Source organism: Eulemur rufifrons, chromosome 6 (assembly GCF_041146395.1).
Source record: "Eulemur rufifrons isolate Redbay chromosome 6, OSU_ERuf_1, whole genome shotgun sequence".
Lineage (NCBI taxonomy): Eukaryota > Metazoa > Chordata > Mammalia > Primates > Lemuridae > Eulemur > Eulemur rufifrons.
The window spans coordinates 90108408-90121804 of NC_090988.1; the positions used below are offsets into that span (position 1 = coordinate 90108408).

Below are 13397 nucleotides of genomic sequence, written 5' to 3' on the forward strand. Positions count from 1 at the left end.
TCCACTCATCCCATCCAAACAACCACAGGGTTCCATGAGCCAAGAGTCAGAGCCAGGAAGAATCTCAAGTCATTTTTAAGTGTTGAGCCCTGTGACCTGCTCCCTGTAGCCTGATCTTCCATCACTCTTGGGCTTAAGAAATTTTCCCAGTTTCTGGCCTGAGCTGAGAATGTTGTTAGCAAACAGAGGAGGTCCTAGGGCTGGGGCAAAAAATTCAGAAGCTACAGATTTGCCTGTCTTCCAGGGAACGATGCTCCCTACCTCTGCCAGTCTAGGGTCGGTTCAGCCTGTGGCTGCGTGCCTGAGATTGGAGTACTTGGCTTTTCCTGTCCAAGGGGCTGGCCACCCAGCCCGCCATGCAGTTGGAAGACAGGGCTTTGCAGCTGATGCTCTTGGCAGCTGAAGGGCTCCCTGGAGGCTGGGCTGGGTGTTTGGGGCTGGCCTCAGTTGCAGAATGTTTTGAGGGTGAGGACAGACGGTAAGGTAGTGTTACTGCCTGGGCTCTTTCTTACCCATTCGGAGGGCCAAGCTGGAGCTATTTGCTACCAAGCACCTTTTTCCTATTAACTAAGCATCCCGCCCATCTGGGGAGGAACAGGCTGAGGGCCTGACAAGCAGGGAGCCAGGTTCCTGCCAACTACCAAAGATTCCCCATTTCTGAGGGATGGAATGAGTCCTGGGAAGAGACCAAGGCCATAGCCAGCCCCTCCCTGTTCAGCATTGAAGACTGACATGCGTAACGGAATTTGGGAACAGCCTGCAGTGGAAAGTTCGAGCCAAGGGTTGTGGAAGGCAGTTGAGGGAGCAGAGAGCTGTGAGGAGTGAGACTCAGAGGACGTGGTGGAGCATGGCTGCGACACTGCAGTTCCTGGCTTGCCTCATGGGAGCCATTTGTCTCCGTGAGGTGACTGCGACCCAGCACTATGCAGGTACCAGGGCTTCAGGGTGGGTGGACAGGAGCCAAGGAAGGCTGCCAGCCGACAGTACAGTCTGCTCTGCTAGTCTGCTCTGAGCCTAGCTGGGCATAGGAACTGTGAGCACAACAGGTACCAGCTTGATGTGGGCAGTGGTGGGTAATGGTGTGAGCCTCACCTCCAGAACTAGAAAGAGCCAGGTGACTCCTACAGAGATAGCCCTAGGTGCCCTTAATGCTGGCCCTGACTAGAGCTGGGCCCTGGGCTTATTCCAGCTGATGCCCAAAGCAAGGTCTCTTGACCTGCCCTGGGCTTGGGACAATCACTGCAAGGATTAGGCAATACCCCAGACTGTATGATGGAGGAAGGTACAAGAAACACCCTGCTGAGCCCGGCCCTGCCCTCCTGCCTTGCACAGGGATCTACTGCTGAGGAGGAGCAGGGAAAGAATAGGTAGGCTCTTCCCAAAGAGGTCCTCATCCTTTGGGGAGGGTCGCTGGCACTGTTTTAGGTGACGCTGTCCCCAGATAAGTATAGGGAGGGGAAGTGGGAGGGGAAGGGTCTTGTGACTCGTTGGCCTGGAGCTCTTTACCAAGGGCATTGTGCAAGTTAGAGGAGTCCTGGGCATTTGCCGAGATGGTAATTGGGCCTGGGATGATGCTTTTGGCATGACAAGAACTATGCCTGGGAGGGTGAATGCCAATGCGCATGTGGGGGAGAGGAGAAAGGGGCTTGAGATGGCACTCCTGCCCTTTTGTAGGTTGATGAACCACTAGGGACCCCTACCAGGCAGCTGAGGGGCACTTCTGGGAGGCTGGGGTGTTCAGAGTGGAGCATGGCAGGGGCCTGACTCTTCTCTGCTGCCCCAGGGCAGCCCATGGACGGCGCCGGCGTGGGAGGTGGCCTGCAGGAGCCAGAGGCCCCAGAAGTGATGTTTGAGGTCTTTCCTCCCAACCTGGGACAAGGGGGTGGGAGCATGTCCAGAGGTCCCTAAGCTCAGGGTTGGGAAGGGGGATGTCTCAGGGTGGGCCTGCTGGGGGGAGGGAGAACCCAGCATGGGTCCTACTGCCTGCTTATCCCCCCCACCCCAGCCCACTCTTGCTCCCTTCCCTGCTCCCCAGGCCAGCTCACCCCTTACATGGCTCCCCTTGCAGTTGCTCTGGGCTGGGCTGGAGCTGGATGTCATGGGGCAGCTGCACATCCAGGATGAGGAACTAGCGTCCACACATCCAGGCCGCCGACTCAGACTCCTCCTGCAGCACCACGTGCCTAGTGACTTGGAGGGTGCTGAGCAGCGGCTACAGCAGCTCCAGAACCTGCGGAAGGGGCCTCCTCTTAGCCCTTGGGACTTTGAACACCTGCTCCTCACAGGGCTGTCCTGCGTCTACCGGCTCCATGCGGCTAATGAGGCTGAGGAGAGGGGTCATTGGATCCAGGTCTTCGCCCTCCTGGCACAGGAAACACTCTGGGACCTGTGCAAGGGTTTCTGTCCCCAGGAGCAGCCCCCGTTGCTGGGGCCCTGGGCCTCCATCCTTGACCCCTTACCCTGACCCTCCCCTTTTACCTGCCATTCCTCCCTCCCATTTCCCCCATCTCTCCCAGCTAGACCCATCCTGGGCAGGGGCGTCCATCTGGCACCTGGTTCTTCTCACTGTGTTTAGATCTCTGGGCTTGGCCGGCACCCTGGACACCCCACCCTGCCATCTTATTCCTTGGACCTTGATATGCTAGGAGACCAAGCTCCTGGTCCCAGGGAGCAGGTGCAGAGCTAAGGGCAAGGGTTGCAGGCAGAATTGTGTGAGAGTGTGTGTGTGTATCAGTAGTCAGGGGTCAAGGCTGAGAAATGTGTTTAAGAGATGCTGAAAGGGAAGCTCACCCCAAGTCAGTCCAAGTCAGACCCTCCGACTCCTACCCTGGCAGTCTGTGACAGGTTCTGTGCAATTTACAGGAACCCTGTAAGTGCTCAGCACTCAGTCCTAATTTAGATACCCTTTTAAGCACAACCAAGTCTCTGGGGTCTCAGCCTCCAAGTTCCCCATCTGGGCTGGCAGAACAGATTGGACTTAGTGAGTTCTGTCTGTTGGAAAAGTAGAGGGAAGCAGGTGGTGGAACATTACCTCTTTTGGAGGAGGGAGGAAAAACTGTCTTGGTCCATCTCAACAAGCTTCAGATGAACAACTTAGAGGGGAAAGAGTGAGGCTGGGAGAAGACCAGTGGAGAAAGAAACAAACTGAGGTGGGCTGGGCAGGTGTAGCCCTGATTCTCTGTAGTTCTTCCCATAAAATGTTCTGTTCTGGCCTCCTGGAGCCTGTGTCATTCTATGTCAGAGTAAGTTGTCTAACCCCTGCCCTTAGCAAATGACTCTCCCCATCCTGGGAAGGCAGAGGTCAGGGCAACCAGGTATCGACTTCTCATCCCACTCCCACGCTCTGCTGGAGAAAGTAATAGGCCATTTCCTTGAATCCCATGGCCCCTGGGGTAGCAGGGTGCCGTTACAGAAAGGAATTAACCTGGGCCTAAGAATGAGGTCCTAGGTCAATGAGGAGGAGTCAGACAGAGGGATGGACTGGACAGAGACATGAAGGGGAAGCCCACAACAGACTAGGCGAATATGGTTTAATCAAATTCATCTCCTCGCCCTCCCAGGGCCTGACCCAATCCTGCCCTCTGACTTCCGACCCCCATCTCAGGCCGAGCGTCTTCAGTAGTCAGTGCCTTCCCTGCCCCGGAGCAAAGGAGTCGCAGTCAAGACAGAGGCAGGACCCTGGGCTGACAGCGCCGCGGAGGCCCACTTTATTGGCAGAGTCCAGCGCGCTGGGGAGGCAGGCAGTAGTGCTGGCACCCGCGGGCCGGGCGGCGGTCCCCGCTCTGCATGCAAGCCCCCCACGGCTCAGAGCTCCGGGGGCCTGAGGCCCGGTGGGCCAGCAGCGGGCGTGAGGTCGGGGTACACGAGGAAGCCAGAGAAAGTGATGTACTTGCCGTGGTTGCTGTAGGCGCCGTAGCCGTCGTGGTCGTGGCTGAGCAGCCACACGGCGTCGCCTCGCCGCAAAGGCAGCATCACGCTCTGGCTCTGCATCTCGCGGCGCCGCGACGCGCCGTCGTCGTAAATCATGGCCTGCACCTCGTCGCGGTTCTTCATCAGCTTCACAGACAGCGTCTTGCGCGGCATCTTGCCCAGCGTGAAGGAGAAGAAGTAGGCGCCCGGCAGGCGGCAGCGGAACACCCCGGCCGCCGCGTCGAAGTCGCCGCCGATGTTGACGAGCTCCGTGTCGAAGGCGAGCGGCCTGTGCCGCGGCCCGGGGCCCGCGTCTGAGCCCACCAGGCTGCGCGTGCGCGCCGCCGAGAAGGCCGAGCGCGGCTCGGAGGGCGCGGGCGGCCCGCGCGCAGGCGCGTCGGCGTCGGCGTCGGCGTACACCAGGTAGCCGCTGAAGGTGGCGCCGGGCGCGCCGAGCGCGTACTGCGGGGCGCCGTGCAGCCGCAGCCACACCGTGTCGCCGTAGTCGAGCTGCAGCATGGCGCTCTGGCTGGCCGCGCGGCGCGCGCCGGGCCGCCGCTGCTCGTCGAAGGCCAGCGCCTGCACCTCGTCGCGGTTGCGCACCAGCATCACCGACAGGCTCTTGTGCGGGGCCTTGCCAGCCGTGAAGGAAAAGAAGTAGGCGCCGGGCACGCGGCAGCGGAACTGGCCGGTGGCCGCGTCGAAGTCGTTCCCGATGTTCACGTACACCTTGTCGAAGGTCACCGCCATCTCCGACGTGCCCTCCAGGGGAGTGGTGCGCGCCGCCGAGAAGGCCGAGCGTAGCTCGGAAGAACCGGCGCCGGGGCCCGAGCCCAGTGCCCAGCAGGCCGCCGGGCCCAGCAGGCCCAGCAGAAGCGGCAGCATGGCGCCTACGAGGAGGGGAAGGAGAGGAGCGTTGGGCAGGGGCCGCCTCCAAGCGCCCACCCCTTCGGGACTGGGAGATTTGGGTTCTCTTCCCAGCCCTGCCCTTGACCCACGACTAGGTCTCGGTTTCCTACATGCTTGAACTGGGTCACTGCTTCTCAAACTCTAGCGTGCCTCAGTGTCCCCGGGAGGGCTTATTAAACACAAAGTTGGGCTCCACCCCAGAGTTTATTCAGTAGGTCTGGGATAGGACCTGAGAATTTACATTTCTAACAAATTCCCAGTGATGCTGCTGGGCTGGGGACCACACATTGGGAGCCATTGGATTAGGCTGTGATTTTCCAAACATGTGCACACGCACTGAAACCCTTTTCTCAAGTGAAAGCTCACATGCGTATACACAAACCCGCAGAAATGCTCTGGCTGTCTGCTAGGGTCACTCCTGTCCCTCCCCAGGGGCCCTGGTAACACAGCAGGTGTGCAGGGGTCTCTGAGTTTCTCTCAGCCTCCAGGTGGCTGCATTTTCCTGTGGTTATTTTATGGTCTTTGGCCTGCCCCTCACACAGGGCAGGAAAGGAAATAGCTGCCCCCTGACCCTTTTCCTGGCCTCTGACCCACTCAGGGGTCTGCTCTCACACTAGACCTTGGGCCTCTGCACTGAGGAACCCTTCCTGCACCCGGGAGGCCAGAACAGCTGGGCCTTACGGTGGCTCTCTCTCCCATGAAATCAGAGTAAAAGAGAAGGTGCCTCCTTCCACTCTGCTTGGGGGCTGCTTACTGAGGGGAAGGAAAGAGCCAGGGGCTGCTGGAGATAAGGAGGAAGGGCAACAATTCCAGCAGGAGTTTGGCAAGGCTGTGAAGTCAGCAACTTTGTTCCTCCATAGTGGTCCAGTGGACAGGGCAGATGGCTAGATCTGGGCTTGAGTCCTGGCTCTCCCACTTACACGCTGTGAAACCTTGGGCAAGATCCTTAACTTCTCTGGGCATGGTTTCCTCCGTGTAAATGGATAGGAGACCTGGCTGTGAGGATGCTCTGAGATAGCAGATGTGCACATAGTTTGCAAATGGCAGTGCTGCACAGGTGTGCAGAGGCTTCTGTTCTTGGCCCTGAGAAAAGCAATCTGATGCAGTTCTTCAGGTGTGAGGTTAGGGACTCAGTAACTCCTACTGCAGAGAGCTTGATGAAGGCACTGCTTAACTCAAAGGAGTCACTCTCTGAGGGTGGGATTCCATCCTGCTCCCAAGTAGGGCATAGGCTTTGGGGCTTGATACCCAAAGGCTCTGAAGTGGAGACAAAGCAGGAAAAAATGAGCTGGAGGCAGACTGGGATGTGGGCTTCTTTAGAAAATACCCTGGGAGTGTGTGTAGCTTTGTGTCTCAGAGACACTGGGGGCCTGCGGAGAAGGGTTGACAGCTGTGCAGAGGTGTCCTGCACAAGGGTGCTCACCTGAGGGTAGGAGGGAGCTGGAATCTAGCCCACATTCCACTTGTCCAGCTGTTGGAGAGGCACCTGGGGTAAAGTGTGCCTTCTGATAATTCTCATAATAAAGACTTCAAATGGCTAGCCCAGCCAAACACTGTCTCCTTCAAGAAGAGGCACTTTTTCTAATTCTCACAAAGACACCCTATGGGTTAGCAATACCCTTGGCGAGGGCAAGGAGGAGGGAAGGAGCCAGTCTACGGTGGTGAAGACTGCACCTCACAAGTGTCCTGTGCATTCTCCTCTGCAAAGCTCTTTTCGATGCATCTGGTCTCAGCAAACCTGTGAGATAGGTGGGCCCTCTCCCATTTTATAGATGAGAAGACTGAGGCCCCCCAAAGGGGAAGCATTTTGGCCCAAAGTCACTCACGGAGCAATGAGGCAAGCCTTGAGCCGAGTTTTTTTTACTCCAAATTCAGTGTGCCTGCCTCCCCATCACCCTTCCCTCACAGACACAGGTATCTCCAGCTAACTTGTCCTCTGCCTCAGTTTCCACTTTTGCAAAAAATAGGAGAGGAGACAAGGGGAATAAGCCTTGGGATTCAGGGGAAAGGAGAAAGCAAGCAAAACCAAACAAAACCAAGCACACAAAAAAACCCCTCCAATGTTTTGTCTTCTGGGAGCATTGAGAACAGCTCGACTCTTCCTGACCCTGCTACTTTCCTCGCAGGTCATGCCCCAGAAGCACCTGCCCACCCTACCTACCCCCAGCGACCTGCCTGCGATGTCTAGTGCGCCCCACCAGTGCCAAGGGGTCTTCCTGTGTGCCTGGTACCCAGCCTCCGTTTCATCCTCCAGTGCCCATTTCCCAGGTCCCTGGGTCCCCATCCTTCCCTCAAGCCCCTTCACTGAGCAGGTCAGAAGTGGGAGGTGGGCGTCATAGCTCCAGGGATGGTAATGGCTGTCCCAGCTCTGTCCAGGTGGGGCTCAAAATAGTCATCTTCAGAGAGAAAAACTGGTACACAGAGAACTGGGCTGACCCAAAACCCCGAACCAACGGGGAGGTGCAGCGATGTCAGGTTGAGGGGACCTCAGAGCCCCCTCCCCGCCACTCTCCAGGTAACCCCTCCCTCCAGCCCAGCCAGAACCACCTTCCTCACCTACCTTGAAAGCCCTTCATCCTCCCAAGAAGGTAAATCCCACTTTCACAGAAGCCAATCAATCTTTTCTCATGAAAAGAAAAAAATCACCAAGAAAGGGGTACCCCAAACCCTCTCTACCCAGACCTTCCCTCCATCCATCCCTTCGGCGTGAAAGCCCTTGAGCCTCTTTCATAAAAAGGCTCCCAGGTCCTCCTTTCAAGGAAAAAAGACCCAATTTCCCCGCGCCTTCTCCCGCCCCCGCTTCCAATAAAAGGGGAGCCTTAGCTCGCCCCTCCCCGGATCTGTCCTCACCTGGCGGGGGCGGCGGGCGGGTCGGGTTCGGTTCGAGCCCGCGATCCGGCTGCCGGCTCTGGGCTGCGGGCTCCGCGCGGGCGCCGGGGCTGCGCACTGACCGCCCGCGCTGCGGCGGGGCCCGGCCTGGCGGGGGCGGCGGGGGCTCTGGCCGCTCCTCCAGGCTCCGAGGCGGCGGCGGGCAGTGCGCTGGGGGCCCGGGACGGGGCGTAAGGGAAAGGGAAGGTCAGCTAAGGAGGGAGCGGAGCGAGCGCAGAGGCGGGAGGAGAGGCAGGGGCGAAGCGGAAAGGGGAGGAGGGGGGAGGAGGGAGAGGGAGGGGCGCGCGGAGGAGGAGCAGCCGAGCAGCGGGGCTGGGGGCACCGCACGGAGCCTGCGCCGAGCGCTGGACCCTTCCTTGTCCGTCGGTGACCTACCTCTGTAGAGATATTCGTCCTCTGGGTCTAGAGAGCAGGCATCACTAATCCAAGTTAGCAGATGGGGAAACTGAGGCCCGAGGCAGAGGCAAAACTAGGGGTGGGTCACTTTACAGACCAACTTCCTCCCTGGTTTAGGGAGAGAAGACCAGCAGGACACAGAGACTGGACTAGCCTTTAGGCTGCAAGGACAGTGGAAGGTGAGATTTTGGCTGGGACAGATGTCCAGGCTGAGTGGCCTTGGGGGAGGGGGTCTGAGGGAAGAGAAGTATAAATGGGTCAATGTTGCCAGTGAAGGAAGAGCTTAAAATGATCTAGTTTTTCCTCCTTTCCTGGAAATCAGAAAATGCCCATAGTCCGTTAGGAAGGAAGAAGGAACACCGAGTGTGCAGGCAACAGAGGGTCAGCCTGGGTCCCCCTGGGGAAGGGGTGCGTAAGGAGGAGAGTCCTTGGGGAAAAATTGAATTTTCTGCTGGAAAGCTTGTGCTTGCGGGAAGGGAGAGGGTTCAGAAGGGTGATGGGAGGGCTAGAGGGACCTCTGTTTGGAGAGGGACACTGACGGATGCCCTGCCTAGCTGGGGCCAGGCTAGCAGGAGTCCAGCAGGGCACCAGGGCTGGAACAGCCGTCTTCCCACCTTAACACTGGCCAGAGGCCCTTCCAATGGCCTCCAATCTGGGCTTGGATCCCACGATGGGGGGCAGGGGAGCTAGGACTCCCTTCCTCTGAGCTGCTGTTCTCTCCCATGACAGCTGTGGAGGTGATGATCTGCCTCGCACTCACTAGATGCTGACTGAGCCCTGCTCTCAGCCACAGCCACCAGGAGTTGGGTGTTCCTCACCTGTCCCTGGTTGACTCCGGAGACTTGGGCTCTAGTCCTTTCTGTGCCACAGATCTGTGCAGTCCCTGCATTTTTAATGCATTGCACTCCTTCAGGGCCAGAACAGTGGGGCTGCCCTCCTGAAGGTGCGAAGGTGTGATTCCAGTGGTGGGAGGGGAGAGGAAAAGGTGAGATAATTAAATCCCAGTTGGGGTCTGGCTCAGGCTGGGCACCATTTGACACTCTCCCTGGAGCCACAAGTTCTCACCAGAGAAGTCAGGGTCAGGGTAAAGATAGGTGGCTGGAGCAGATGACAGCAGGGTTTGCCTCAGGGGACAGGGAGAAAGTGACTTGGCGGTAGGTAGGGCTGAGTAGGGTGGAGGGTGAGGGGTACATCAGAATGGGAGTTAGGAGGAGGTGGCAGCAGGGTTCAGAGAAGAGCCCTAGCTAGGTTGTAGTCTCTCCTCACCCTGCAACCACAATAATTTGCATAGCGAGTTCCTTTCACTGCGTGTAGCAGATGCTGTCAGTGCCCCGCCCACACCCCCAGGCCTACCTCAGGGCACCTGCAGACAGTTCCTGACCAGGCCTGCGCTTCCTGTGTCCCTCCACTCAGCTGCGGAAGTGAGTGTGGGGCAGGCCAGAGTGCTGGCGAGTTAACACCCCCAGAGCAAGTTTCAGCCAACGAGGGTCCAGAGCTAGAAGATAAATGCCCCAGCTTTCTGGTCCTTCAGTGGGACAATACTTGTTTCTTTTATTAGAAATGGGTCTCACTATATCACCCAGGCTAATCTCAAACCCCCGGCCTCAAGTGATCCTCCCATCTCACCCTCCCAAGTAGCTGGCATCACAGGCGCACGCCACAGCTCCTGGCCTTCCGTGGGACAATTCCGATTCCTAAGTCCAAGGCATGTTCCAGTCTCAGACTCTGGCAGAACTGAATACGTTTTCCATGGTGAAAACCTACTCAGACCTGTACGCTTTATTTTCCTTCCTCTCTTCCTTGTCTCACTTCCTCACTCCCTGGTCCTGCTTCTTGGATCACTCCCCAAATAAACTACTTGCACTGGAATCCTTGTCTCAAAGTCTGCTTTTGGGGGAACCCAAAGTAAGACACCAAAAAACAGTGTGTGCCTGGTATTGTGTCAAGTGCTTTTTCACATCCATTACCTTCTTTAATTTTCTTAACGCCCCCTGAAGTAGGTATCATTAACCCAATTTTACAAATGAGGATAAAGAGGTTGATGCAGAGATAGGATTCAAACCCAGGTCTGTCTGGCTCCAAACTCTAGTCCTTAACCACCATGCTCTGCAGTCTCCCTTCCTCTGATACTCTCTGGGCCTTATTTTTTCATCTGTAAAATAAGAGATGACCACTTGACTTGGAAAGGAGGCAATGTACCCAGTTCCTCCTGCAGCTAACATTACCAATGAGATATAAGCAGAAGTCACTGGGAGAGAAAGTGCTTTAAAGGGACCATCTCAGCGGGGAAGCCCACAGTTTTGCCCTCTTCCCTCTTCTGGGAGTGTGGATTCGAAGGCTGAAGCTCCAGCAGCCACTTCCGGCCAAGAGACAACAATGAAGTATTGTAAGGCACAGTGCTAGGTAGGAAACTGAGATGAACAAGACCTTGACCCTGCCCTCAAAGAGCTAATCATTTAGGGGGGCGGCAGGATGTGGACATAAAGAACCCTGGAGAGAGATCAGCACCAGGAGAGAGCCACGAGTGCTAGGGAGCAAGAGGAAGAAATTCCAGCTGGGGGTGGGGATCAAGGAGACGGTCACAAAGCAGGCTATTTATAAATAATGGTGAGATGGAGGCTTAGACGGAGGAGTGAGGGGGTGGGATCCAGCCAAAGGTAAGAATGTGAACAAAGGTGTGGAGGTGGCAGAGAGGAGGCTTGGGGAGGGCTAGGTTGAGGAGGGAAGGGTTTGTCAAGGGAAGTTGTGGCAGGTGAGGTGTGTGGGGCTTAAGCTAATGAGCTTTTATCTTGCAGCAGAGGGGGAAAAAGGTGTGCTCAGAGCTGTGTGTTAAGATTACTCTGGTTGCAAACTGAAAGGAGACAGAAGAAGAGAGGAGAGGCAGGCAGATGGACGAGAGAATACTGGAAGTGTCTAGATGAATCTGAACTATGCAGGGGCAATACAAAAGGAAAAGAAAGGAAGAGACAGATGGGAGAGGAACTGAGGAGAGAGAGTCAGACAATGACAGAGAGAGTGAGCACCCAAGCTCACAATTTAATTAGCTTCCTGCTTTGCCAGTGGATTACAGGGGAATTAGCAGAGCTCAGAGTCTAGGGACCTTGCTGGGAGTTGAGGGGAAGTTAATGAGAAAGACAACAACACGCCCCAGGGAGAAATAAAAGAGGAGGAATGTTAGTCAAGCAGAGATGCTGGCAGGAGAAACAGATGTCAGGGAGCTGAGTCCCTGCCTTCCCTGGAGGGGGGCAGAGTTTAGGGCTCCTGGGTCGGAATCCTGCCCCATTGCCCCTGGTTCTAATTCCTCTGAGCATATGGTACATGACCTTTGGAAACAGGAAGCTGGGAGTGGCTGTGAGGCCCAAGTTCCCAGCTCTCCCTTGGCCCTTTCCCAGCAGGGCTCAAAGGTCCCAAGACCATCCTTCATAAAAGTCGGAACTGAATCCCCAGGCTCCTTCTGCAGATGAATGGGGAGGTGACCTGCTCATGACCTGATGTGGCAGATTGCATTTTTCGAAGACTGCTGTGACAGTATCATCCATCCCACCTGCTCTTCTTACAGTGTGAGCTTGCCACTTCCCATGAAAAAGAGGAGTTATGTTAGATCATAACTCTGATCTAACACTGGCTGGGCACAGTGGCTCACGCCTGTAATCCCAGCACTCTGGGAGGCTGAGGTGGGAGGGTCACTTGAGGGCAGGAGTTTGAGACCAGCCTGAGCAACAGCGAGATCCTGTCTCTACTAAAAATAGAAAAATTAGCCAGGTGTTGGTGGTGTGTGCCTAGAGTCCCAGCTACTCGGGAGGCTGAGGCAGGACGATCACTGGAGCCCAGGAGTTTGAGGTTGCTGTGAGCTATGATGGTGCCACTGCACTCTAGCTGGGGCAACAGGGTGAGATTCTGTCTCAAAAAAAAAAAAAAAAAAAAAAAAAGTGATGCTGCTTCTGCTTGGATCTCTCTCTTTTGAAACTGTCACACTTGGAGCCCAGCCATCATGCTGTGAGGAAGCTCAGTCACATGGAAAGGCTGTGTGTAAATACTGTGGCCAACCATCCCAGTCAGGACCAGCTACATCATTTGCAGAGTCCAGTGCAAAATGAAAATGTGGAGCCTATTGTTCAAAAAAGGAATTTAGATGGTGACAACAGAGCATCAAACCAAGCACAGGGCCCTTCTCAGTGAAGCGCCTTGTGCAACTGCACAGGCAGGAAGCTGGCCCTGGCCCAGCTGAGGTCCCAGCATCAACTGCTGGCAATATGAGTGAGGAAGCCTTCGAGAAGACTCCAGGCCCAGCCACTGCCCGACTGCTACTGTATGAGAGACCCTGAACAAGAATAGCCTAGCTGAACCCAGTGCACTGCCAGACCCACAAGGAATAAAAATGATTGTTGTTTTAAACCAGTACGTTTTGGCTTATTACAGCAATAGACAGTTGGAACACTGAGGGAACCAGAATTCATCACGACTTGGTGAAGATGCAGGACAGACACTGAGTCTCTTCCCACACCCAGGCTCATTCCCAGAGCTGTTGTTGCAAGTTCTCCTTGACCCATGTTAGCAGAAGACCCTGGAGGCACAAGTAACCCCAGACTGTCAGCAGACCCAAATCCTGTATGTCTGGCCATGGGATGCTACATGCTGACACCATAATCCTTGGGGGCAAAAGTCAAGCTTTTCAACTGGGGAAGGCTGGGAGGAGACCCACTCTTCTGTGAGCTGAAACTGGTGGTATTGGCCTTGGCAGGAGACAGTGATTAGGTCTCCATGGCTTGTGGGAGCCTCAGGGAGTGACAGTCCCTGGAAAAGAGAAAGGGAGAGAAAAAGGAAAGATATGTCCTGCCTTGGTAGGTAAGGGAGAGAATCCCTGTGGCTCCTGTGGCATTTTGATCCCTGTTTCTGACAATGAAGAGTGCCGGCACTCTTTGATGACAGAGGCATTGCGTTCTGATTCTCACTGGTGGCTGGGGGGGTTTGAATTGCTCTGCCTGTGTTCACCCCAGGGCAGTGCCAGCCGCGGTGGGGCAGCAAAGTCCCCAGTGACTGGAGAGAGCGCCTGGGATGTAAGCATAACCCACAACCCAGCTGAGCAGCCCCTAGCGCAGGAGGGAAGGGGCAGGGACATGCATGCAAGGCACACAGTGAGTCATCAGTGCCCCTCAGATTTGAAAAGAGTAGCCATAAATAAAAACCACAAATAAAGTGCAATGGGAACACCAGGAAAAGAAATTAATTCTAAGTGGAGGGATCCTGCGAGGCTTAATGAAAGAGGTGACACCAAACAAAGTAAAGTTGTGAAG

The 13397-nt window shown here is 55.8% G+C and overlaps 2 protein-coding genes across 4 annotated transcripts; one reads left to right on the forward strand and one right to left on the reverse strand.

The window, feature by feature from the left end:
* The first annotated feature begins 781 nt into the window (after nucleotides 1-781).
* Nucleotides 782-2464, forward strand: FAM180B (family with sequence similarity 180 member B). 2 transcript variants are annotated; one of them, XM_069469887.1, is made up of 3 exons: nucleotides 782-929; nucleotides 1784-1854; nucleotides 2069-2464. In XM_069469887.1, the coding sequence occupies exons 1-3, from the start codon at nucleotides 848-850 to the stop codon at nucleotides 2462-2464; spliced, it is 549 nt and encodes a 182-aa protein (XP_069325988.1). In that variant the 5' UTR covers nucleotides 782-847. The 2 variants fall into 2 exon arrangements, with proteins under 2 accessions (XP_069325988.1, XP_069325987.1); XM_069469886.1 differs by lacking the exon at nucleotides 1784-1854 and adding an exon at nucleotides 1530-1531 and having other exon boundaries at nucleotides 848-929; nucleotides 2036-2464.
* Nucleotides 2465-3550: 1086 nt separating this feature from the next.
* Nucleotides 3551-7926, reverse strand: C1QTNF4 (C1q and TNF related 4). 2 transcript variants are annotated; one of them, XM_069469889.1, is made up of 2 exons: nucleotides 7669-7926; nucleotides 3551-4799 (listed from the first exon to the last, which is right to left on the reverse strand). In XM_069469889.1, exon 2 carries the CDS (start codon nucleotides 4792-4794, stop codon nucleotides 3805-3807), a length of 990 nt encoding a protein of 329 aa, XP_069325990.1. In that variant the 5' UTR covers nucleotides 4795-4799; nucleotides 7669-7926; the 3' UTR covers nucleotides 3551-3804. The 2 variants fall into 2 exon arrangements, with proteins under 2 accessions (XP_069325990.1, XP_069325989.1); XM_069469888.1 differs by lacking the exon at nucleotides 7669-7926 and adding an exon at nucleotides 5739-5754.
* Nucleotides 7927-13397: the final 5471 nt, after the last annotated feature.